Source organism: Delphinus delphis, chromosome 2, assembly GCF_949987515.2.
Source record: "Delphinus delphis chromosome 2, mDelDel1.2, whole genome shotgun sequence".
Classification (NCBI taxonomy): domain Eukaryota; kingdom Metazoa; phylum Chordata; class Mammalia; order Artiodactyla; family Delphinidae; genus Delphinus; species Delphinus delphis.
Window position 1 is genome coordinate 38,580,638 of NC_082684.1, and position 26,495 is coordinate 38,607,132.

Below are 26,495 nucleotides of genomic sequence, written 5' to 3' on the forward strand. Positions count from 1 at the left end.
GAACCGTGGTTCTCAAAGTATGGTATACAGACCAGCAACAGCATCACTGGGAAACCTGTCAGAAATGTAAGTATTAATACTTAGGCACCATCCCAGACGTGTAGAATCAGCAACACTGCAGGTGGGGCCCAGTGACTGGGTTTTAACAAGCCCTACAGGTGATTCTGATCCCTGCTCAAGCTTGAGAACCACTGTTCCACAAAATGAATTATTCATACGCGTCATCCTTCAGTGGAATGCATTCCAATACCTAACAGTCCTTTACTGCTGAGAGGTCTCCCTTAGGTCTAGCCTCAAATTGTTTTGCTTAATTATTCCGGTTCTTTTTTTTTTTTTTTTTGCGGTATGCGGGCCTCTCACTGTTGTGGCCTCTCCCGTTGCGGAGCACAGGCTCCGGACGCGCAGGCCCAGCGGCCATGGCTCACGGGCCCAGCCTCTCCGCGGCATGTGGGATCTTCCCAGACCGGGGCGCGAACCCATGTCCCCTGCATCGGCAGGCAGACTCTCAACCACTGCGCCACCAGGGAAGCCCTATTCCGGTTCTTTTAGGCATTCTCGAGGTCATTTTTAAAGGTCCTAATCATAGAATTTTAGTCCTATAAGGAGCTTTAAGATGTGTTCTGATTTCTTTTCCCCATGCTTTACGCTCCCCTATGAACCTTGTCCACCTCTGGGCTTTCAGAGTAGCTGGTGGAAAGCATTAAAGTGAAAGTTAAATTGAAGAAATATCTATAACCCATTTGTTGTTATATTCTATCGATGCTCATCACTTTCTTCTGTGTCAGAGGTTTGGGTCAATTTGGAGTTTAAAGATATTTTTTCCTCTGCCTTACAGTCTCAACTCCTATACTAGTATTATTAAATTTTTCTAAGGACAGAGCAGTGGGAAAGAATAATTAAACTGCTTTTATGCAGTTTTATTGGATTCAAAATTAAATAGAGGCCAGGGAGGCTGTTCTGGGGGCAATTAACGCACAGAAGCAAACAATTGTGGTGGATTGCTATAGAACTGGGGAGAACTGGGTGGGCACAAGGGGCACAGAGAGCATTTTTAGAAGGCAAGGGAAACAGAAAGAGGTTTCAGAATCAGGCAATAATCCTTGCTGTATTGAATTTTTCAAACTGGATTATATTAATAAAATATGATTATGGAGGAAAAGGGTGTAAGCTCTTTTTTCAGGCTGTGAGTCCCTGATGGATGGGGACACCCCAATGACTGAATTAGGGTAGGCAACTCCAGCCCGAAGAGCAGTCTCCCTCTATTGCTGGAACGATTTCTGGTGGAGGGGCAGTCAAGCATGAGCTGCACTGAAGCCCTGTACCTTAGCTCAAAGGAGCCAAATCACCTTTCCAATCTGGGCATCTGTGGGCATCCTTTTCTAGTCGTGTGTCTCGGTATTGATGTGAGAGGTCTCCTCCACTTTCCAGTTCCTGAGAGTAGTTGGCTAAAACACCCATCAGCCAGCGAGGGGAAACTGGAGGCTTTTAAGAGCCTTGAGTCTGGTGCTAGATTTTCCAAGTTCTCCGCTGCCTGGGCCTGCCCAACATCTGACTTTGATGTTCCACAGACATTTATACAGTGGTTCTTGCAAATGCACACAGAAATCCTAAAGAGAATTTTGTTTATTATGATTTGTTTTTTAGTATAGAGGTATCAAATTGAGCAAAAAGACATATCTCCAGATAATTGTGAAAAAAATCTAGACAAATGCATAACTACAAAGAACAATTACCAGGAAACGCACAGTGGGAATAAGCACGGTCTAACGTTCACTCCAAAGGACTTAAGATGTATGAATTTGGACAGACTGAACAACCCGCTGATTTTGACCTAAATAAATGACCCAGGATGTATGGTACCAAAAGCTCTGTCAAAGAAATTGGGCCATAACCATCAGTTGCTTAACCACTTCCCCTCTAGCCCATGAACTTGTAACATTAGAAACTTTTTTGTAGTGGAGTGTGGGATGCAAGGGAAAAAAGATAACGCGGCATTTTCACCCAAGCAGAGCATGGGTGAAATCAGTGCTCTGATTAAGCACTGAGGGTTCCAGTCCATTGCCTTACATTATTGTTTGGCCAGGTTCTCCAACTTGAAGAAGTATTTCTGACAGCATGAGCATATTTCAGGAATCTTGGAGAATTCAGAGTTAACCCCAGTTATTCAGGGGTTGACCCTCACTTTGGGAAAACATCCAGGATCCTGGATTTTCTTCCTTCTAACACTTAATCCATCTTCTTCCTACTCCTTGATCCCCATCTCCTATCTCTTTTTGTACCTTTCCACAGCTTGTTAGGCAATTCAGATAAAGAGCAGGCAAAGAATATAACATGAAAAAAAATAATGGGTGAGACTAAAATTTATGAAATTGACTCAGTAATCCTGGATCTGGAATTGGTATGGGTAGGAAGAAATTGGAACTCTTGGCCAAATATGGTATTTTGGTTAGTGACAGTCGTCAATCCATAAATGAATGGTTATTTGCCTGTCAACACCTTGAATCCTACAATGATTTAGTTTTCTGTAATTGAAAATATTTTTAAGATATTCAAAATATTTTGGTTGTCATTTAGGTAGACAATAAATTTGCCCCAAGTGATCAGAGGAGGTAATGTCTGTACCGTGAGTCCCCTTATGCCTAGCCAAATGGATCATTCTTCCCGCCCCGCCCCCCCCCCAAAACTCTTAATGAATCGAGGTAAGAAAAATGTACCTGTCCTGCGGTGTCATACAGTCCGAGCAAGTGTTGCTTGCCTCCCACTGTCACGGTAACTAGGGGAGAAGAGAAAAGAGAGTCTGTAAATGCAAGCTTCAATCAGGAGTCTTCACGTTTCTCTATGCCAGCATCTCCTTGGGCAGCAAGGACAAGCATATGCCTCACCCGTGTATATTCGAAACCAAGTTGACAGCACGCCTGCCAAACGAAAGGCAACCTTGGGCGGCAGTGAGAGCAGATGGGCTGAGCCAAGTCCATATGTCTCAACCGAGGTGAATACTATTGGTGCCACTAGGCCGGCTGTTCACTGATCCTGATTAGGCCCTGTCATATCATGCTCCTGAAGGGAAAGGATGCTGGACTCTTTCTTGGTTAGTTTATTTTCTTCTTTCATTTGGTTTGAGCCGCCTTTCGGGATAGACTCGTGTAAGCAACCTTTCTGTTAGAAATCTCTCCGCTTTTATTTGTCATCAAAATGTTCAAAGACCCTGAAAACAAAGGCTATTAACCCACCTGCCTATGTTATAGTCTATAAGGCAAAGCTAATAATGAAATGCGAAGGGCTTAACATTTATTTCAAAAAGTGTTTTTATTAAATATCTCTGTGCTTTAGCTCAACTGATTCATTACAGTTTGAACCTTAGTTGCAGAAGGAGGTGTGGTATATGGGTTTCATCTCACATAACTGAAGGGCATGTATAGAGTGCAAAGTAGAGAGTTTGATTTACTCAGCAGGCTTATTGCCTTGCCAAGCAACGGTGTCCAAAAGTGGGAGGTAATAGAGGGATACCAGCTGCTCTTTACATGGCTGGAAATGAAATAAAGTCTCAACTTGAAACTAAACTGAGATTGAACAAATCGAAGGCAAGAGTAATATGATTCTCTTGGTGAATGGCAAGAGCAGATTTAAATTTCCACAGACATTTAATCTCTTTTTGGAAAAAGAAAGTAAACTATGAAGGAGAATGTGATTTTTCCTAGTTGATTAAAAAACGTACAAATGCAGGGATTCACATTCACTATCTTATAATAACCTGTAATGAAATATAGTCAGAAAAAATAACTGAATCTCTATACTGTTCCCCTAAAACTAACACGTTATTGTGAGTCAACCATATTTTAATATAAATGGGCAAGTCCAACATAAAAATGATTTTTGATTTCTCCTACCATTAGCTGTGCAGGAAACGAAAGATAAATGGAAGAGCAACCTTTTATAACCATATCTCTAAAATATGCCAGCCAAATTCTCTAGTCTGCTGCTCGGAGCTGCTGCTCTGGTACTGATCTGACTTTTATTTGTTTTCAGGTTCAGGGCCTACATGTACGCCAAGTGCTTCTTAATGGCTCTTTCTTTGAAAAGCACTAGTTTAAAAGCGCTGCCTTCCCAGACACTGGGAACAAGTTTTCTAATCTGCTCAGATCAACGTGTGTTCAGCTTGATAACATGGCAGCAGCCGCACAGATGAGCTTTCACATGTGTGTTTTTAAGGGGCGAACCCGGCTCCATCCAACGCTAGTGACGACACCGAAGAGGGGCGTCTAAGCGTTTTTCCTTCCCTTCATAAGCCAGGCTAGCAATGGAAATGAAGGTGAGATGGCGCAGCCCCGAGCTCTTCGTCCTGTTATATTTTCCTCTTCCTGCACACTTGGAGCCCAGTCGGATGTTCCTGAAATCTGCCTGAATTGTTTCTTTAATGGCTAATTCACCACCTAGACGTGGATCAGGAATGAGGGGAAGAAAGCCAGCCATTACAACATGGAATTTCCTGCCTCTAGTGATCCCAGTACTCACAGGTTAGGGGCAGCTGTTCCGGAGACCCCCTTGGATGGTCTCCCGACTTAGAGGCCCAGGGCCATCTGTGGAGCGAGGACTAGAAGCTGACTCACCCTCACGGCCCCACTGGGCACTGCAGAATTTCCAGAGCGATGGCTCTGACCTTTGTCACTGGAGCCCTGAAGCTCTTGTTTGAGTTTTCTCAGAGAGCAAACATTCCTTCCAGCCTGCTTTTCCTCAGGCCTCACCCTTTTCTCCCTTGGCAGCTCTGACTGCAGAGAATTGTTCCAGGCCTGAGGCGAGTGCCAGCCCGGGAAAGGTGGCCGTCGGGCTGAGAATCTGAGCCCAGCCTTCCCTTCCCTCTGTCCTTCCCTTCCTCAAGAGTTTCTTGGGTTCTGGGACTGCCCTCAGTGTTGGGAGCGTAAAGGCCAGAGACAGCTCGTCCTGTCACGGAGCGTGGAGAGGAGGGTACAAGGCAGTGCAGTGAGCACTTTGCTGGTGGCAGTGCAGATGGGTGGGGGAGCATGCAGAAGGGGCACCACTGCACGTGCACACGCGCCCTGCTGGAGTGTGGTCAGAGAAGGCTTTCTGGAGGACATGTCCGGGCTGCGTCCCGAGGATGGCCAAGAATTACCCAGGGTGCACTGGGGGAGATGGGGCATGTAGGCTCGGGCCCAACCCGACTCACTAATACAGCCTTTATTCTGAAGGCTTTGTTAAACTATGAAAGTCCTGAATTATTCTTGTTCCCAAAGAAAGCGAAAGAGAAGGAACTAAAATAATTTACTTGCGTTAAGGCAAAATGGTGAGAGGAGGGAGGATGAGGTTTTTGGGGTGGAAGCCAGGTCAGCTTTCAGCTTTGCTGCCTACTCTGTTGGACCAGCCCTGCTGGAGGAATCCTGAGGGAACAGGGCAGTGCCCTCGTGCCCCCATCTCTGGAAATCACTTTTATTCTCTCTTCTCTGCCCTTTGATTCTCCCATTTTATCAGAAGGAAGGTAAATGGATCACACAGTTGATGACTGAGAACATCAAGGGACAGACAGCCAGAGACAGATCCAAGCATCACTCACATATTGTGGAATATGCAAATGGCTTTGTGAGTCCTTATCTTGGGCTAGCAATGGATGCCTTATCGCTTGCCAACCTGGGCTCTTTGAGGCTTCTCAGTTTGGAAATGAATTAGGTCAGCATAGAAGGAAGGTATGCTCTAAAAATGATCATAGGAAATGTAGAGACGTTGAGAGAGTGGGATATTTTAAGTCAGATGGTTCTGCGTTTGAATCCTATCTTTGCTACTCACTGTCTGAATGACCTTGGGAAAGTCACCTAACACCTCTGAGCCCCACTTTCCCTATTTGTTAAAAATGGGGGGAACATCACCCATCAAAGAGAATACTTGTGAGGAGGACGTTAAATGAGAAAATGCCTGGCACACAGCCTGGCCCGTAGTAGGTGCTGAGAAGTTGTTATATCCCCTCCTTCAACAAATGCTTATTGGACCTCTTCTAAGACCAGGGACAGTCTGTCTTGCTCTCCCCTGTATACCCAGTGCATGTGAAATGGCACAACAAATTTATAATATTTGTGAATTCCCAGTCACTTTCTACGCTAAATGGTAGCTATTTAGATCAATGTCTTGTGTCTCTGAATGGACAGGTAGGCCCTTGAGGACAGAATCTCCATACCCCATACCCCACACAGTACACAACACAGTTCTTGGCATACGTAGTAGTTGCTGAATCCACAGAGCAGAAATGAAGCCCCAGGGGCAACTCAGGCAGAAGGAGGTCCTTCGAAGTGTGCAGAGCTTCAGCTTGAAGCATCCTGGCAAGACGCGAACTGCTGGGAAGTACCTGCAGCCAGCAAACCTGCCCCGCAGACAGTGGTCAGGCTAAAATCCCAGATCACCTTCTCTTCTCCAAGCTGTTAGAGTGTTTTGTTTTGAGCTTAGAGAGGTTTTAAAGAGAGTGGGTCAAATGACCTGCTAATGGCTCAGATGGTTCTCTCAATAAAGCGTGAAAAGTTGTCAGTGGCTTGTTAAGTATGTAAACCGAAGGCCTTCCTCTCCAAATCCATTTAGCTCTTGGCTTCCTTGTGTTTGTTCTTGGTGCAGATTGGATGGTTAATTTTATGAGTTGGAGTGAGGTGCTGATGAAGTTGAAGTCGTGGGTTTGCTCTCCTGAGAGTCAGTTGCTTTCACCCAGAGAGAAAGTGTCCCGGCAGGACGTGAGCCTGCCCCCGCCCCACCCCCTCTCAGCATTTCAGTCGCCTCATGAAACTGCATGTCATTTGCAAACCTGGATGAGGAAGTGTTGGTCATTCCCTGTAAGCCAGCTCAGACCATAAGTCCAGCCCATTAGCAGCACTAGGAACCTGGTTCACAGCCCCTGCCTTGTTGGTCATCTCATCCGCCAAGAGCAATCTTTTGGAGCCGATGTGATGAATATCTGATGAATCCTGAGAACTGGCATGGCGGAAATGCCCAGTGCCCCTCCGTTCCCAGCACACAGCCAGCTGTCTGCATCACTCATGTCAAATGTACTGTATTTGGCAGGTAGGATGAGGCATACCTGACTATGTCTCATCCTAAATGTACTAGGATGGTACTAAAGGTACTAATAGGACCTTTAGTACCATCCTAGGCACTATTTTGCAGGAAGAAACACTAGATTTATAGACATAGCAAGACATACAATTTTAATTAAGTTAAAAACATGGCCCCATGCAAATATAGAATGATGTTATGTCAAAGATTTATTAACTCGTTAATGAGAGAATCAGTAAGATGATAAATCTTGTTCAAAGAGCATTTTGAAGAACTGGGCATTTATAGGTACTTCAAAAGCAAAATGTTAGAATAAGATGGCTAAGTTCAATGGAAAACTGGTTGTTGTCCTATGGAAAAGATAAGCTTTGGTGTTCTCCTTTCTACTAAACAGGAATTATTTGCATCTTGACCCAACAAGATTTACAAGTTAACACGTAACTTCAGAGAATCTAAACTTTCAGTTAATAGCAGAATCAGACAAAGGCAAGTTACCCTAGATTACTAAGCCTCAGGGGAAGGGTGTTGAACACTGCCTTAGCATGGACAGTTGCATGTTCTCGGCCTTATATCCAACTTCCAGATAATTTTTCTTCACGTCCGAATTCAAGTCCATACTTAGCTATCTACTCATTTGGTGAGATGTTGGGTAGGTCAGTAGGTTTCTCCCTCACCTGGAAGATAAACACATTGTCTTTACCCTAAAGGGGTATAAAAACTCTTTATTAGCTGTTCCAGAGTCAGGGGTAATCACCACTGCAGTTTGTCTATGTCTGGGGTGCTGCAAAAAAAGGAGAGTTTAAATGAAAAATCTCAATTCTGACCCTCGTCATGCTTGCTGACTGAATATCTTCAGCAGTGTTCGCTGACCTTTTCCCTCTCTGAACTGACTCTCATCCCCAGCTCCTCCTTCTTTCTAGAAGATCCCATCTGGGACTGTGACTCACCTAGCACCGGGGTCCCCTCTCAGGAGCTGCTTGTGTGTGTTGTGACGTGGGTTAAGCCTCACAAACGTGCATGTTCATTTTATAAGGAAGCAACTCAGAGGCATCTGGGATGACATTTCCCTCAAATTAAAATAAGCTAGAAAACAGAATGAAACTAGAAATAGATAATACGCTTTCATAAATATGAATGGTGGTGAATTCCTTCCTGGTGGGGTTTCATCCTTCCAACTTAACGTGTTCCTGTTAAGGCGGCTTGAAAACCTCATCCGTCTACACTGGCCCCCCTCAGCCAGCTCGTTTCCTTTCTTTGCAGAGAACGCCTCTTGTTTCCTAAGCATCAGCCCGTGTGTGTGTGAAATACAAGTTGTTCAGGCAAGTCTCTTATTTGAGGTACTGGTGTGAGGTCCTGTTTCCACAGAATAAAGACTGAGGGGAAAACCAAACAGTCTCCCTGAGAATCCATTAGGACACTGAGCTGAGGGTTTTCTTTCGTTAGGTGTGTATATTCGTCCTGCAGTAACAAGAGCTCCTTTTGAACAGGGGAACGTACCTCTGCCATGCGTCTCCATCCCTGGTCATGTTTCTTTTCTCCTTTAGGTATGGCTATTGCAACAGGGGATTTCATTTGTAGTTGTTTGTTTAGTCTGTAGTGTAACCACCCCAGATGTTAAGGCAGAAGGACTGGCTGGAGGCCTGAACTCACTGTGAACAAACTCTGGGTTACTGAGCAAGTTACAGCTTCCCTACGTTCTCAGTTCTTACTGGAAGTTTGAGGAGAAAAGAAGATCATGAATATAAAAATTGTGTACAAGTAAGCTAACACAAATACAAGGTGACATCAGTGAGCAAATGGCTTCTTAACAGTACTTTTGGGAACAGAGCCTGCTGGAATGAAGTTGGGTATGGGGGGGTGTTCAGGAAAGGTCTACCCTTGTCAGTACTTGTTTGATGAGGGAGGAGAGGGAGGAGGAAAAGGAAGGGGGGGGGGGGTGAAAGGCAAGAGGAAGGGGAGGAGCTTGTGCAGTTCTAAGACCTTTGGAACCGGCTGGGGATGAGGCCAAACCAAAGACAGAGCCACGATTCCATGACATTCACATCCTGGGATTTTAGAGTCTTGCTTGGCCTCACCCTTCCTTCCCCAACATTCATTTGGTCTCTACATCCTGCCAATTCTACCTGCTAAGTATCTGTAGATGCTCGGGCTCCTCTTTACCATCTGTGTAACTGTCCTCATGCAACCCCCAACCTTGTCAATTGCAAAAGTCTCCTAATCAACATTCATTTCTCCAGACTCATTCATTTCTCAGGCTTAACGTAGCTGTGGCTCCCAATCATCTCCGAGATAAAATTCAAATACTTTCCAAGAGTGTACAATGTCCTTGTAATCTGGCCTCCGGTTTACCTTTCCAGATCTCTCCTATTATTTTACCCTCGTACAATCCAAACTTCTTGCAGTCTGTTTTTGTTTCTTTTTTTTTTTTTTTTTTTTTTTTTTGCGGTACACGGGCCTCTCACTGCTGTGGCCTCTCCTGTTGCGGAGCACAGGCTCCGGATGCGCAGGCTCAGCAGCCATGGCTCACGGGCCCAGCCGCTCCGCGGCATGTGGGATCTTCCCGGACCGGGGCATGAACCCGAGTCCCCTGCATCTGCAGGCGGACTATCAACCACTGCGCCACCATGGAAGCCCTTGCAGTCTGTGATACTCACGATGCCTTTGCTCAAGTTGTTCCCTCTGAAAATCTGGAAAAGAAATTCTGGAATGCTTTCCCCACACCTGTCAGCCTGGAAAACTTCCATAACCTGGAAAACTCACTTTTGTAACGCCTCCCTGATGTCCTCCAACTACCTTAAGTGTCTTTCCATGCTTCCTTGCCCATTGGGCCTTAAAGTGCTGTGTGCCGTTTATCTTCATGTACCAAGGTCTAGCACGGGCCTGGCACGTGGCTCCATGAATATTGGTTGAGTGACGGAAACGTGAATTAAATTCTAGCTAAAGCGGAGGTTTTCTCTGAGGCATATATTTTCTCCAGATGAGTCTCTGGCCTTTCCCAAAGGGTCGCCATGAGCTTTTCTGGATGGTAGTCGTCGTGGGAGGATGAGTTCATCAGCAGTGGTGTCCTACACTAAAGCTGGCCTGCCTTTTATGAGGGGATGCCATGGAAATGTGGCTCCCCTGGGTGGGATCAGTGTTTGGGGTACTCTGCCACTTTTCCAGGCAACTTTCGCCAGCTACGGGGCTGCCAGACTCCATCGGTGGGGCAGGACCGCTGGCAAGGTGTCCTGAGGTTCACTGTGGCCATATAGGCCATAGTAGCCTGGCTCCCCGGCATGAACTACAGAGTACAGGGGAGCTGTCTTTTGATTAGGACTTTGCGAATCAGTGACTGAATTATAAGTGAAGCCTGCACATTGAGGTGTGTGGCCTGCAAACCAGGGTGTGCTTTTTGCATGATCCTCTGTATAAAGAGATACTTAAAAAAAAAAAAAAAGCCAGCTCCTTCAGTGACATTCATACATTGCTAGAAACTCATAATAATTAAGCTGCCATTGAGGTATGGTGGAATCAATACCTAATTTAGAGGCAGAAACTTTTATTTTCAGCCTTGACCTTGACTTGGTGAAATCGATGTTTCACGGCAGTCTCCAGGGGGAGCTAGTTTTTTTTTTTTTAATTTTAGAATTTATTTATTTATTTTTTTATACAGCAGGTTCTTATTAGTTATCCATTTTATACATGTCACTGTATACATGTCAATCCCAATCTCCCAATTCATCCCACCCCCCGCCCCCGCCACTTTCCCCCCTTGGTGTCCATACGTTTGTTCTCTACATCTGTGCCTCTATTTCTGCCCTGCAAACCGGTTCATCTGTACCATTTTTCTAGGTTCCATATATATGCGTTAATATACAATATTTGTTTTTCTCTTTCTGACTTACTTCAGTCTGTATGACAGTCTCTAGATCCATCCACGTCTCTACAAATGACCCAATTTCGTTCCTTTTTATGGCTGAGTAATATTCCATTGTATGTATGTACCACAACTTCTTTATCCATTCATCTGTCAATGGGCATTTAGGTTGGGGAAGCTAGTTTTAGGTTGGGGAAGCTAGTTTAAAAAACACAGAGTCCTTGGTTTCACATCCCACCCCTAGATTCCAAGGAAGTAGGTCTGGGGTCGGGCCCAGAAGTCTGCATTTTTATCAGACTCTCTAAGTGAGTGATTCAGATCTGAATTTCAGTTTTCTCATCTTTAAGATGAGAATAATAATAAGCTCAATTACTCTAGAGCATCCTGTCCACTGTAGATGGTTTTGTAAATAACAGATGAGGTAATATAAGGGAAAAAAAGTTAAAATTTATAAAATGCTACACAGATATTATCTGATCCTATCTGACACACAATACAGGCACAAGGTGGTCTGTGTGTAGCAGCAGTCCTTTCCTCTCCTTGTCTAGAAATAGTCACTAAGGAAATTCGAACACCTAGGTGATGATAAAAGTGGAATAGTGTGGGGGCTTCCCTGGTGGCGCAGTGGTTGAGAGCCCACCTGCCGATGCAGGGGACACGGGTTCGTGCCCCGGTCTGGGAGGATCCCACGTGCCACGGAGCGGCTGGGCCCGTGAGCCATGGCTGCTGAGCCTGCGCGTCCGGAGCCTGTGCTCCGCAACGAGAGAGGCCACAACAGTGAGAGGCCCGCGTACCGCAAAAAAAAAAAAAAAAAAAAAAAAAAGTGGAATAGTGTGTTCCTGTTAAGAGTATTCAATGAATTATTAGCCTCATAAAAATTCTATCAGGTACCAGCTGTAACTACTTAGAAAATATCCTTTTCACAAGGACAACAAAAACTATAAAGTGTCTAGTAATGGGAAGACCTTTATGAAAAAAAGGTCTTCCCATTACTTGCTGAGAAACATAAAAGAAGAAAAGTGGGGAAACAGCTCATGGTCTAGGGTGGGAAGCTCTGTATCGTAAAGATGTTAGATCTTCTCAATTTAATATGTTTATAGTAATTCCAATAGAATTTTTGAATTGGGAACATGACAGAGTGATTATAGCAGTTATATTCAAAATTTAGTTGTGGAGAATAGTTAATAATTAAAAAAGAATGACAGGATAATTGTGCTAATATATGTTAACATGTATTATAAAGTTATTAAAGCAGTATAGCATCAGCACAAAATCAATGATCCAGAATGGGAATCTCAGCCACTGAACCTATGCGACATATGTAAGGATTTAGTATATGATAAGTGGCAATGGGGAAAGATGAAGTAGTCAATATATGGCATTTAGATAGTTGGTTACTGTTTGGAAATAAAAAAAGACTCTGAAAATATAAAAGCAAATGACAAAAACCATAAAGAAAATGATTGATATATTGACTAAAAAAGTCACATACGTTCACGTATATTGTGAAAAATGGTCAAGAAGGTTATTATCTTTCATGCATAAGGGTGCTTTCTGATTAATAAGAATAATAATTAAAACAAAAGAAAATATATAAAGAGTATAGAAAGTTTTTGAGTAAATAAAGGGCCAATGAATATTGGAGTAAAAAAAATCAAATTAAGCAAGGTGCAATCTTTGACTTGTCAAATTGGCAAAGATGAAGAGAATGACACCCAGGGCTGGTGAATAAAGAGGTGGCATGTATATGCTGCTGGAGGATATGTAAATTGATTCAAGTTTTCTGTCAAGTCGTTTGGCAGTATAGATCAAAAGTCTAACCAGGGGTCTCCCTCTGACTCGGCAATCCTGTTTCTGCAATGTATCCTCAGGCAAAATCATACAAGTGCGCAAGAATATACACGTGTAAGACTATATATCACCAATGGTTTATAATAGTAACAGTTGGAAACAACCTAAATGTTCAGCAGTTGGGGATTGGCCCTTATCAGTTATGGAACAACCTTACAATGGAAACTTTGAAAGAACAGTGAGGTAAAATATTTAGGATATAATGTCTAGGAAGTAGGAGATAAAATTCTATATTGAATAGGTAAAAATATTTATAGGAAACACTTTTTATTTTTTCCATACTTGATTACCATGAACATGTAAATCAGAAAAAAAAAAGATATTTGGGTGCTTAAAAATTGTGTTTATTTTGTTGTTCTTATCACTGTTATATGTAGATTGGAGTCAACGTCATCTAAATTGTCTCCCATCACGGAAGTTCTACCATTTCTTCTTGGTTCACTCTCTAATTTTGTCTTAGGCTTATCCAGATTTACTTTAGGTTGTAGGACCAAGCTTATATTTTTATGAGGAGGAACATGTGATGAATAGGTCTACTGCAGTGGAGGTTTATGAACTGTGTATTGCAGAGCAACTCATCATTTTCAGAGAATTATGATGAACCACTAATGCTCTACCTATATTTGCATTTCGTAGATACCAAGAAAATACTGTGCATTTGAGGATGTTGGAATCTGCCAAATGTATTTGTTGCAAACCAAAAGAAATATATGAGCTGTAAAGACAACAGCAGTAAATTGGTTCTAAATATAGAACACTGTCTAGGCAGAGTGAAATAAACCAGTCAGTCAAGTGAATATTTAGAGCGTGTGTTTCTGCTCTAAATAACTTCAATAACTTCTTCTCCAAAGTATTACAAGATTATTTGGAGAACATTAAGTGATTTTTCTCTGTTTTCTACTTTCGTGTATGGTTGTTGTCCTGGATTATATTTACTCATTTGCCTCTTTGTTATTCAGGATCCTAGAATTTTATGTATTTGTGGTTTTCTCCCTTTATTTATTTCATTTATCTTAGTCTAATATGGGGTTCTTTACAGGTAGCATATTTATTTTCTAGTTCTTAAGAACTGTCAAGAAATATTAATAGTTGCTGGTTAATTATGATCAAAGGAGGATGTGTGACAATTTGAGATAAAACAGTTCTTGGCTCTTTTCTGCAATGAATATCTAAGAGACCGTCTTGTATAACTTTATTAAGTATTTTCTCAGAATTTGCATAGGGTAACATCTACCACTTTTATGTCCTTCTTCACATGTTTTTCCCCAATTGTTTTTCTTCAAACCATCTAAAAAGAAAAGTATAATTTTGGGGATGCTTGTTAGCAATGTAAAGTTCATGGCTAGTCAGTCCCATCAAGGAGATGTTCATAGCCAGTAAAGGGATGCCCCAAATGTCAGCTACCATCAGAACCTGTGGTGTGCATTGTCACCCAAAGCTAGAAAGAGGCTTCATGAAATGCTTGGCACCTGAGGTCAACTGGGTCAGTGGATTAGCAATGTGAGGCTTTGAATTCTTATTCATGTTTTTGCTTTTCTGTCAGATTTTAGGTGAGGTACCATTAATTTAGTACAGTTTCTGTGCATTTTCAAGTATTTAAAAAATGTAACAAATAAGTGGGGAACCATGTGGTATATGGTCTCATGTGGTTTCACATTCAAGGACACACGACACTAACAGCCCAAAGTCCTCATAAACCATTCTAACCTTAAGTGAAAGATAAAGATACCAAAGTGGGATTCAAATTATAAACCATCGCACTGCCTCTTAAAATCATCTTTTTCTCAGTACTTTTCTCAGCCTACCACAGCCTTGAAGTTTTGCCCCTTCTCTCCGTTCATCACCAGCACACCTTCTGTAAATATCTTGGTCTCTTTCTGCCACACAAGAAAGCCAAGGCTTGATTGGCGCTCTCCTTTGGGCTTTGGAGGAGAGGAAATCTGAGTAGCCAAAGGCACTTTCTCTCTTCAGCAAAAGGGGGAAGGGAAGGATAATAAACATTTATAATATCTGTTCTTGTGTCCCTGACATGTTTATAATTCAGGTATTTGTTTTATAAGTCAAGGGGTTGTTTGCCAGACTCTTAGGATAGTAGCACCATGTCTTTCTCCTGGAACCCACAGACACTCCGCAGTTTAAATAACCACATCGTCAAGGACACCATAGGTAGATGGAACTGCAGACTCTGCTAGACCACAAGGTGAAAGGCTCAAGGGTAGAAAGTGGATAGAGAGAAGATGATGGTCCTTCTGAGTCATCACTAACTGGTCAAAAGCAAAAGGAGGTTGTGCCCGTGGAAGCTGTGTGGACACAGGATCAGGACTGCATGTGTGGAGGGGTGTGAATACCACAGGCCACTAGCACTGTGGTCTAGAGAATGTGAAGTTAGGCACGCAAGAGCTGGTAGGGCAGTGGAGCTGGCGAGGCTTTGCCCCTAACTACAGAGAAATTACCATATCAAAGAGGAGAAAAAGAAGTCAAATTTGCTGGGGACAAAAATGGGGATGGGAGTGAGAAATAAGATGGAGAGGAAGGAGAGAGGACTTGGGAAGGGGGTGGGTTATTCTAATGGGCATCAGTCTTCAGAAGCCCAGTGTGGATCCCACCCCAATGCAGGTCCAGGAGCTGGTTCAGTCTAGATACCTAGGTGGTTTGGGCCTAGCTCGGATGTCTCCAGGGTTGCCCTAAACTGACCTGGTCACCCAGAGAGCTCTCTGACTTGTGGCTTCTCTGTCCTTCCCTCAGTCTTGACCTATGACTCTCCATTGGGAAAACCCACACCTATTCTGAAGGATTATTAAACTCCTGATTTGAGCTGGCTGTGTCAGGAAGGGCGTATGGGCCTGGGCTCAGTTCTTGAGTGGCTAGCTGTCAGGGGTGCCTAGGACTGGGTGGAGAGAGGGCTGATAAAGAAACTCTTGTCACTTCTGTCTGGCCTGTTCTTTTCTGGATGGAATGACATGCTACTGAGTCCTGTCTTCCATGATGGCACTGATAACGGGACAAAGGTAGACCAAGGATGTTGCAGAAGACCAAAGTGTTGGCATGGTCAGGAAGGCCACACCAACTCATGTCTCTTACCTTTGCTGCGGCTCTGCTGTCCCTACCTTGTGATGCTTGTGCCTCTCCTCTCCTCCCATTATGAATTTCTAAGGGCTGTGATGACTGGTTTTATGTGTCAACTTGGCTGGACCATGGAATGCCTAGATATTTGATCAAATATTATTCTGTGTGGGGGTTGTTTTTGGATAAGATTAACATTTTAATCAGTAAAGCAGATTGTCCTCCATAATGTGGGTGGGCCTCATCTAATCATTTGAAGGCCTGAGTAGAATGAAAAGACCCACCCTCTCCTGAGTCATAGGGAATTCTCCAACAGAGTGCCTTTGGACTCCATCTGTACCACTGGCTCTCCTGGATCTTAAGCCTACTGGTCCACACTGCAGATATGCAACTCCCAGTCTCTGTACTCACTTGAGCCAATCCCTTATAATAAATCTTTTTCTCTATATATTCACGTCCTATTTGTTCTGTTTCTCTGGAGAACCCTGACTAATACAAGGGCTCTACATTAGGACTGTACAGTCTGATCTACAAGCTCTCAGCTAGAGGACAAGTGTATAGCATAATATTTGGCCTACCGTGATGATTCAACAAGTGGATAATAAATAAAAGGATATTTTTCGCGACAGAGTTTGTTAGGTGAGAACTGATACCAGTGCCAGTTGGTGTATAGTGTGGCAGGTGAGGGACACAGGGCATGAGCTATAGAAGCATGAGGTTGATAAATAAAGGTGCTGATTTGCAAATGGCTTGGTCACCAATGACCCAAAGCATCCCTCTGTTAATGATACAGGAGGCATCCTTGGTGAAGTCGAGAAATATAGCTCCAAAATGGAGATAGAAAAGATAGCACACGGAGCAGGTGGCCCTTCATCTGAGTGTGAGATGGGGAGAGAGAAGCGCAGGAGCTGTTTTTATCCCCTGCTGTCATCAAGAAGTGCACGTGAATCATGAGGATGTGCGGTGGAGGATGGGGAGGTGGGGTTGGCTGGTAATGATGGCTCTTGTTAATGTGCAGATTCTGATTCAGTCGATCTGCTGAGGCCTGAGAATTTACATTTCCAATAAGCTTCTAGCTGGTGCCCTTGCTACTGCTCTGCAGGCCTCACTTCAAGTGACAAGGCTCTTATTCTTCCCTTAAATATGGTGTGTGTGTGTGTGTGTGTGTATGTATATATATATGTGTGTGTATATATATATATGTGTGTGTGTGTGTATATATATATATATGCATGCAAGTGTACCCCACAAAGGCAATGCAGAAAGGAAGCTGGATCTGGTCCGCAGCTGGAGTAGTCACTCTCACCTGCCCCCTCACTGGGCTTCAGAAATTAAGGGGGTGGGGCATAGTCACCTTATCGGTCCTGCAAAGAGCCTAAAGTGTCTACCATGGGGGAAACCTCCTGACGGGGCTGCCAGTTTCCTCGGTGGGGATTTGAGGCATGGAAGGGACTGCAGCCAAAAAAGAGGACGGTCAAAAGATGGAATTAGAAACAGTAATCTTGAGGCTTGGAAAATTTTGTCTCACTCCCCTGGATCATCACTGAGGGGAAACTGACCTCAAAATGTGAGAGCATGAGGAAAGGGAGGGAGGCAAACGATTGGGGCAAATGGGACCATGAAATGGGCTTATTTTCTCAGTCATTTATTTCAGTATTTCAGTAGGTTATACTCAGAAGCTTGGAGTATAATAAAAAAAACAGGGAGCTCAGCTCTGTGCTCTGTGACGACCTGGATGGGTGAGATGCGGGGGGTGGGGTGGGAGGGAGGTCTAAGACAGAGGGGATACATGTATACGTATAGCCGATTCACTTCATTGCACAGCAGAAACTAACACAACATTGCAGAGCAATTATACTCCAAAAAACCAAACCAAACCAAACCAATGTGCTTTCTTCTATGTGGGGATTTCTGAGTGTCTGTTTGACGTTCTGTGACCTAATTTACACAAGTGTGTTTCTGGACCTGCGGAAGTAGCTGCTATCGCTGTCTGTCTGTCCACTGTAGGGCCTGTGTGGACACGGCTTAACGGGCAGCTGGTGAAATCAGGCAAATTTGTCTTCTCTGGGTGAGCTCCCCTCACCCCACTTCCTCCTCCCTGGCCTAGGAATTGGTATCCTTCTTTCCTCTTCTTTATCAAAATCTATCCTCTTTTCTCCCCCACCCCTCTCCCCAACACACTGAGGTTCTACAAACACTTAATAACTGAGTAGACTGTGAACTCCTTACAGGCAAAGACAAACTTCTAGGACCCAGCATAGTGTCTTGATTGTGGCATTTGCAGAGACGTGGATGGACCTAGAGACTGTCACACAGAGTGAAATAAATCAGAAATAGAAAAACAAATATCCTATAATATCACTTATATGTGGAATCTAGAAAAAGGATACAGATGATCTTATTTGCAAAGCAGAAATAGAGACACAGATGTAGAGAACAAATTTATGGTGGGGATGGGATGAATTGGGAGATTGGCATTGACATATATATACTACTATGTATAAAATAGGTAACTAATGAGAACCTACTGTATAGCACAGGGAACTTTACTTAACGCTCTGTGGTGACCTAAATGGGAAGGGAAATCCAAAACAGATATATGTGTAGCTGATTCACTTTGCTGTACAGCAGGAACTAACACAACATTGTAAAGCAACTATACTCCAATAAAAATTAATTAAAAAAAATGGATGTTCAATAAATGGGTATTTGTTGAATAAATGGATAGCTTCAAATCTGCCCTGCCCCCAACAAGAGGGTATGCATTTTAGAGAGGATGGCATCAGGCTGATAAATCTCTAATAGGACCTCAGGAGCATCTGGTATGCAGGAGGGGAGTTTATGTGAGACTGTAGCTTTCCTAGCACTCAGGAAATCACAGCAGGAGGTCCTGGTGATACTTTCTGGTGTGGCTAACAGAGGCAATTGTTGAATTGAAACTGATCAATTCTAGGAAACAAGGAAAGCTATTGAACCCATGGCTTGGGCACGCTCCAAGCTAGACAGTAATCGAGTGTTTGGCTAGTCTCCAGCACTGACAGTCTAGACAACCCTGATCCAGGCTTGTGTGACATAAGGCAGCCTTTGAAGTTCTTAATTTCATAGTCTGGGGGGAGCAGCCGAAACCCTTGACCCTGATCTCTGCCAGGGACTTGTTCTATCATCACTCCAACTCCATGCTTCCCAGGAGCACTGTGGTGGATGGTGCTAGAGCTGTAGACTCTGCTCCTGAATCTGACTCCCAGTTACGAGGAGGAGAGAAAAATAGAAAAGCACACCTGTTAACTACATTACAGATTTTTAAAAAATAGAGAATTAATGAGAGTAAATGAACATTAGTCATACCTCCTGAGATAAATTCAAACAGTTAAAAAAAAATCATCACATTGGCTGACCCCTCAACTGTCAGCAGAAAGTTTTCTCTTTCAGATTTTGTCCAAGGATCAGGTCTTCTGGCTCTCTGTGAGGTATGGCATTTGTAACTGATTGTTTTTGTATATGATCTCAAGAAGGGTGAGAAGGGAATAGCCTTCCAAATAAGTGCTGACTTGCTTAAAACTAGAAAAGCCTGGAGGAAAGCAGAGATAGGCAAGAAGGGGGCAGTAGCCTACATCAGTGAAAGAAAATGATTAAAAATATTATCTGTAACCTACGTGTTTTGAAGTATTCAGGTGAGTGTATTTCTGGCATATGAAGGAATTAGGAATTGGCACTCACAGGCAAATGATGGCACTATTGAAAAACATGCATCTATTAACAAATACGCATCTGTTGAATGCCCCTTAGCATGATACTGCCTTGGGTTCTAAAGGGCTTTCACCTTGAGAATTATAGAGGCATTGACCTTTGCGGGCTTATAAGTAAGTATAAGTGTAAAAGAATAAGGAAAGGCAAGAGAAATAAACTATATGTATAACCTAGAGCTAGGAGCAGGGCTAGAAAAATTGTCTAAATATCCAGGCAAATCCTTCTTGAACAATTATGGAGAATTTCCTAATTTCTCTGTTAAATATTATCTCACCTTTACATTCCTGTTCATAAGAGATGCTTCTTATCCCATCTTTATGACGCTGTTGCACTTTGGGAGTGGAGGAATGAAGGGAGGTTAGGAGATGCTAGGAGTAGGGGGTGGAAAGGGCAGAGAGAGTTTGGGAATGGTGAAGTCCAGGCTGGAGGAATAACAAAATAGCCTCTTTCATCACAGCTGCATGCTAGAGAGCTATTAATTTGGAAGGAGTGATTTTTATTTTAGGGTTAAAATCAGCTTAGGCATATCCCTGAACTACTTTTCCAGGGTGAAAAAGAATTTTATATCTTGTCTTTGGACTGAACTGTTGGAATACATGGACTGGTTTGAATGGATGGTACCGGACACTGGAGACGGTTCTTTAATATGGTTTTAAGCATATCCCAAATTCATACCTTGGGACATCCACAGATATCTATTTAGTGTAACAACTGTAGGCAGAATAATGGTCCCCCAAAGATACCCACCTCATAATCCCCCAAATCTGTGAATATGTTACCTTATATAGCAAAAGGGACTTTTCAGATTTGATTAAGTTCAGGATCTTGAGTTGGGGAGATTATCCTGGATTACCTGGTGGGCTTGATGTAATCACAAGGATCCTTACAAGGGACAGAGAGAGGCAGAAGGGTCAGAGATGTCAGGATGGAAGCAGAGGCTGGAGTGATGCAGAGAACCCTGAGCCAAGAAATGAAGGCGACCTCTAGAGGCTGGAAGAGGCAAGGAATGGATTTTCCCCTGTAGCCGGCAAGAATGCAGCTCTGCTGAAACCTTGATTGTATTGGGTTGGCCAGAAAGTTCATTCGGGTTTTTGTATCATCTTAAAGGAAAAACCGAACGAACTTTTTGGCCAACCCAGTAAGTTTAATGAGATACATTTCTGGAGGTCAGAAATAAGATAATAAGATGATACGCTTTCAGTAAATTGTTACAGCAGCAATAGGAAACTGATACAGTAACTTTATGTTATAAAATATCTACTAGCTGAAATAAATGTTATAAAGTCAATAATGTTTGGGGAGAGGGGGCATCCTTTCCCTTGGCCTAATGTTTCCGTGTGGAGGCATCACTTAGTATTAATACTCTTGGCCTGACTGCCCCCAGGGGAGTGGAGAGAATGATCTGACTGGTAAATCTGAGACCGGTAACTGGGTAGGCACTGCTCAGCCCTTCCCCTTTCCGTCTGAGATCTGTCTGACACAGATGTAAAAGCTCTGTTTCTCTTCTCTCTCTCTCTCTCATCCTCCCTCCTTCCCTCCGTAAGCCTTTGTTTTCCAATACTGTTTGTGATGGGTTATGTGCTTAAACCCATTCCGCTCTTTTTCTATTTGACTCCTTTTTTTCTCTCTCAAGCAGGGAAAAGAGGTGTCATTTATTGAAACTCCTGAAACACAACTCATCACATAGATATTCTTTCTCTTTTCATTGAGTAAGTTATTTTTCAGTATTTAATTTATTTACTATGTCTTGCTTAGTTCCAGAGAGTATTTAAGATGGTTTACAAATACATTATAATTAAAAATGAGCTGAGGGACAATGAAGGACTGATTAGATTAAACTGTAGCAAGGTTAGAATGCAAAATCCATATCACTAGAGTCTCTTCTGGTGCTGGCGGTGGTGGGGGGATGTTAGGGAGGGTTACAAATGGCTTTGAGCTTCTTATCAGTCAAAGCAAAGAGAGAAGCCTAATTGGTTAATGATTAATAGAATCACTATAGAATCAAAATAGTATGATTTTTGGAATATGGTAGCAAAACACCAACTTGTTACTCAAGAAAAACATAACTATTCCTAGAACTGAAACTAAAAAACTCTCTCCTATGGCTCTTCATGAAGAGAACACTTATAACAATATAATGTAGTGAACAGGGTTCTAAACATCATCTTGAGTAAATATGGCTATACTTACCTTTAGAAGCTATTTTTTATAATATCCCTCAGTGTAAGTAAATGGTGTAATAAAACACACTTCCTTCATTCACATTGAATATTTATTGAGCATCTGCTATGGGTTGGGGCAATGCTTGGTACTGGGACATACATAGGTGAGCAAAACAGAACCACCCTGGTCTTCAGGGAGCTTAGAGTCTAGAGGGGCAGCCAGATACTGTACAAGTAACCCCATCCTAGGAAGATATAAAATCAGGCACTAAGAGAGTATAAAACAGGGGAGTCACTTTATATTAGGGGTCAGGGACAACCTCTTTGAGGAAGTGACATATAAGCTGAGACTATAGGAATAAGTAAAGTGAGCAGGCAAAGAATGTGTGTATAGTGGGAAAAGATCAGGGGTGTGTGTGTGTGTGTGTGTGTGTGTGTGTGTGTGTGTACATATGTATGTGTATAGAGCATTCTAGGCAGAGGGAACAACACACACAGAGGCCCTGCGATTGGAGAGATGTGGAGGAAATGAAAGGTCAGTGTGGCCATTGTGTAATGAATGAGGGGCTGAGCAGACAGTGGCTTGGAGAGCTTGCGTATTTTTTAGCGTAAGCAGTGGGAATCCTTTGAAGGTTTTTGAGGAAGGAAGTGACATGTTCTAATTTATATTTTAAGGAGCTCACTCTGGCTGCTCTGTGACAGCAGGTGGGAGAGAACTGGGAGCCTGTTGCAGTGGCCCAGGAAGATGATGGTGGCTTAGACCAGGGGGTGGCAGTAGAGAGGTGGAGATGTGTGTATGGTGATGGGGGCAAAACCAGGCACAGATAGGTGCTTTGCTGTTGATCTAGGGAACATTTCTCCCTATTTCTGAATTTGATTTAATCCTAAATCAACTTCAACTGTTTCTTAACTGATTGGCTCTAGCATCTAAATTAGTTGCATGTGCAAATTGGGCAGGTTTCCTAGGAGACACATAATCATCCCTAACAAGATTTTACTTAGAGCCATGGTTCTTAACCTTGACCACACCCTGGACCAATGATAACAGAATTTCTGGGACTGAGACTTAGGCACAGATATATTCTAAAGCCCCCCCAAGTGCTTCCATTGTGTGGCTAAGATTAAGAACCACTGCCATAGAGCATTAGATTAACGATGGGATGTAACATGTGAGATTAGAATTAAATCTAATACTTAAGGTTGTAAACAAGGTGGAAAAGGAATATTTTTACTAATGTGAGATTTGAATGGAGCCAACTATTGGCAGTTTTCTCTAACCAGCTCCACATACGAAAATTACATCATGATTCACTGAGGAAACTAACACCCTTGTAAACACTTTAACTTACAGCAGCTCTTGTCAAATTTATCTGAAACCTTGGACTCTTAAGTGAAGGTAAATTCTTAGGCACTGCATGAATCAGTGTAGGCTAATTGGACACGAAACGTTTCACCTCTAGATCACTGCCAGAGGCCAGCAGTTCTGAGCATATGGCTGCTGCTCAGTGTTGGCTTTTAACGGAACAATCAGCCTGCATCCTGTTACTATGGGAAGACTCCCAGGACTAAACACTTGTTAGTCCTCATGTATCAGAAATGATTCATGCATACACTGAATTGGTGAGTTCCCATCATCTTGCCCATTCCACAGAGGCTATGAACTCTGCAAGGACTGGGAGTATAGTGGGTGCACCTCGTTCCTTCCGGCATCCATTTCATACCTTCCTCTGTTTCCTGCAAGTGCTGTGAGGTTCTCAGCATCATGCGGTGGGCTCTGACTAGTTCTAAGAGTGAGCTGTGATTACTGTAAGCCCATCACATATCCTATATCCCTGATCACATTGATTGGTTGGGAGTTGGCCCATGACCCAAGTCAGACCAACTGGGACCAACAAGACTCAATTCCAGGTTCTTTACTTGAGGTATAGGGGAATGGACCCTCTTTTCGACTGAAAGTGAAAGGATAAGGAGGTAGCTGCTGTGGCCATTTTTTGGAGCTGTGAAAAGAAATCTCTTTGAGAATGGAGCCATTCCTGAGAAAGCAGGGCTGAAAGATGTTGTGTTAGTCATGGATAAAGCTTCATCTGAAACCAGGACTACCTTTGTAACTTGCAGTGATATAAGGACTGTGTCTGCCTTGTTCACTGTAGCTCCAGCACGACAGTAAACATTTGTCAAATGAATGAATGGTAAATAGAGGAAAGAGAGCAGTGTTAGGAAATGGAAATCAGTATTGAGTTTATGTAACTGCAGAAGAAAAGACCATTATCTAGGAGGCCAAACTCTCATCATTTTTCTGATTCTGACATCGACTTGAAATAGTAAAATAGGGAACTTCTTCTGATTACCTTACAATGGCAAAGGAAGCTTAAATGGAAAAAAGCAGAAATAAATAATAAATTGGGTTGGATGGGAGGGAGAAAATCCTTTTTCTTCAACACAAGTATCAGGGGAAATCTGACTCAGATTTAAGGCATGTAAGTCAATGAGTTCCCAAACCGATATATTTTATTATTTTTTTAGCTTTACGAATATTCCACTCAATTTAATTGCACTTACTTTGACATCAATTATTAAAATTTTGCCCATATTCAAATTTGTAGAATCACTGTATCATGAAAGGAAGTATGTTCACATGGTTCAGTATACTAGTCAAAAGAGAAACATATACAGTCAATGATCTACATCATAATTCTTTATGTGATACTTACTCGGGGCTACAAGCATACTTTACATAGGAAATCTATCTCATTCCAGATATAACACATAGGTGAGGAGAGACAAAAGGAAGACTTAGCAGTGACCTCTGTGATGATTTTACCCAAGGACATATTCAAATATGAGAAGGAGACAATTCACTTTTATATGGGAAAAAAGATAGTTTGCATTTGCCAATAGAAGTTTATATAGTTTCCTCCCAGACAAAAAGCAATGAAAATTTTCATCATTTCTTCCCTTCTTGATTTTTTTCTCTAATTTTTTCACCAACTTACTAGACTATACTAGGTTCTAGGCCTACCAGCAAGAGGGAAGTAGAAACAGAAGAGTGATGAAAAGAGGGTAGAGACAGCATAGGTTTTCATATCAAATTTCATGCTTTGGAAAATTCAGATACATTTGGTGAGCTGGTAAGAGCCACTGGAGATGCTGCTCTAGAGCTGTGTACTGGCTATAGGATGTACCCTTCCACGTCCACGGCTCAGGAGACTTGTTGAGGGTCTGCGGAGCCAATACATACTGAGTGTGTCTACTGAGAAAGCCTCAGTGTATTATTTCAACACAATTACAAACTTCTGCTTAGTCTTTGATCTGGTTACTCCATTCTTCACTTCATCTAGCAATAAGGCCCAAGATCCTTATGTCTCTTAGGATGCTCCCTGATGAGTTAGTTCCACTTCCTTCCGATTCCACCCTTGTTCTGCATCCCCTTCCAATTCTGTCTCCACACTTGTGACATGGAGCTGGGTAGGAACCCAGGGAATAGTTAAAAGGAATTAATGAGTCCATTTCCACCAAGGACCGACTCTAAGGTCTTCTCTTATAAACCTGAAAACAGACTGCGATCTGCTTTGTCAAGCTGAATTAGCAACTTGGAATCCAACCTCCCTCCCCACCTCCCCTCATTGTTTAGGTTTCTAGGCTAGCCTACGATAGCATATAATAAAGCTGAATTCTTATAAATGTATATAAAAAACAGAAGGAAGTTTTCTTACCCCACATACTGTTACAGAAAAAAAAGGTTAAAAATGTATCTTGAATCCTAGTCATCAAAGAAAAGCTAAGTACAAGAAATAGGGGGAAGGTGATAACAGGATTAATAATAGCTAACATTCGCTGCATACTTGCCATGTAGACAACTGTGCTAAGTGCTTTATGTGAATTCTCTCGTTCAATTTCTCTTTAACAGTTAAGGAAAATGGAGTCTCTTAATATGATTTTTCCAAGAACACACTAGCTGTAAGACTCAGAGCTGGGAGTAGAATGTAAATTTGTCTGATTTAAAAGCCCAGGCTTTACCCACTATGTAGTTTCTGTAGAGATTCTGAAGACAGCTTCTGGAAACTTACCAGGCTCTTGATGTCACTGGCTTATTATCAAGCCCAATTTTCTTAAACACTCAGGACTTTTTTGATTCTTCATTGCATGTTGTGCTTTTAGCTTACACATGAAATGGAAGAGGAGAGACTGAAAGAGAAATATTTTGAAGACAGAGGTGAAAGGCGGGGACTAGAGATGAGTGGTGAGAAGTAAGAAGAGGAGGAGAAGGGAGGAGGGGAAAGTGAGTACTTGAGAAGGTGATGGAAAACAGACTTGGGGTTGGGCCCTTCCCTGGATTCTGGCCCAGTCCCCTGGGTAGTTGCCAGGAGAAAGCTAGGGGTTGGGGAGGGAAGCATAAGACACTCCTAAACTGGGTCTTTGAAACCTCAGAATCCCTGCACTACGGGGTCTCCTTTGGGTTTATAAAAAGGTAAAAAATCATCTTATAATAACATTAGCTACACAGTTAATAGGTGACAAAGCCAGGATTAGGATCCAGTCTCTTGGAATTCAAAGCCAGGGCTCTAGCTGTCCCCTTCTTTTATGTTTCTGAAGGTCTGAGCTACTGTGTGTGACTGTGAACGTCTCCTATGGGGTCCCCGCCATAAGTAGGTATGGATTTTAAAATTTTTAATTAATTAATTTTTTTTGCCACACTGTGCGGCATGCGGGATCTTAGTTCCCTGACCGGGGATCGAACCTGCACCCCCTGCAGTGGAAGCGCGGTGTCTTAACCA

General features: G+C 42.7%; 1 protein-coding gene across 1 annotated transcript in view; it reads right to left on the bottom strand.

Moving 5' to 3' along the window:
• Positions 1-26,495, bottom strand: part of RHOJ (ras homolog family member J) — an 82,920-nt gene that overhangs the window by 19,296 nt on the left and 37,129 nt on the right. Inside the window, exon 2 of the mRNA XM_060004438.2 lies at positions 2,715-2,773. Within this exon, the coding sequence (XP_059860421.1) occupies positions 2,715-2,773 (59 nt within the window). The remainder of the gene's footprint in view (positions 1-2,714; positions 2,774-26,495) is intronic.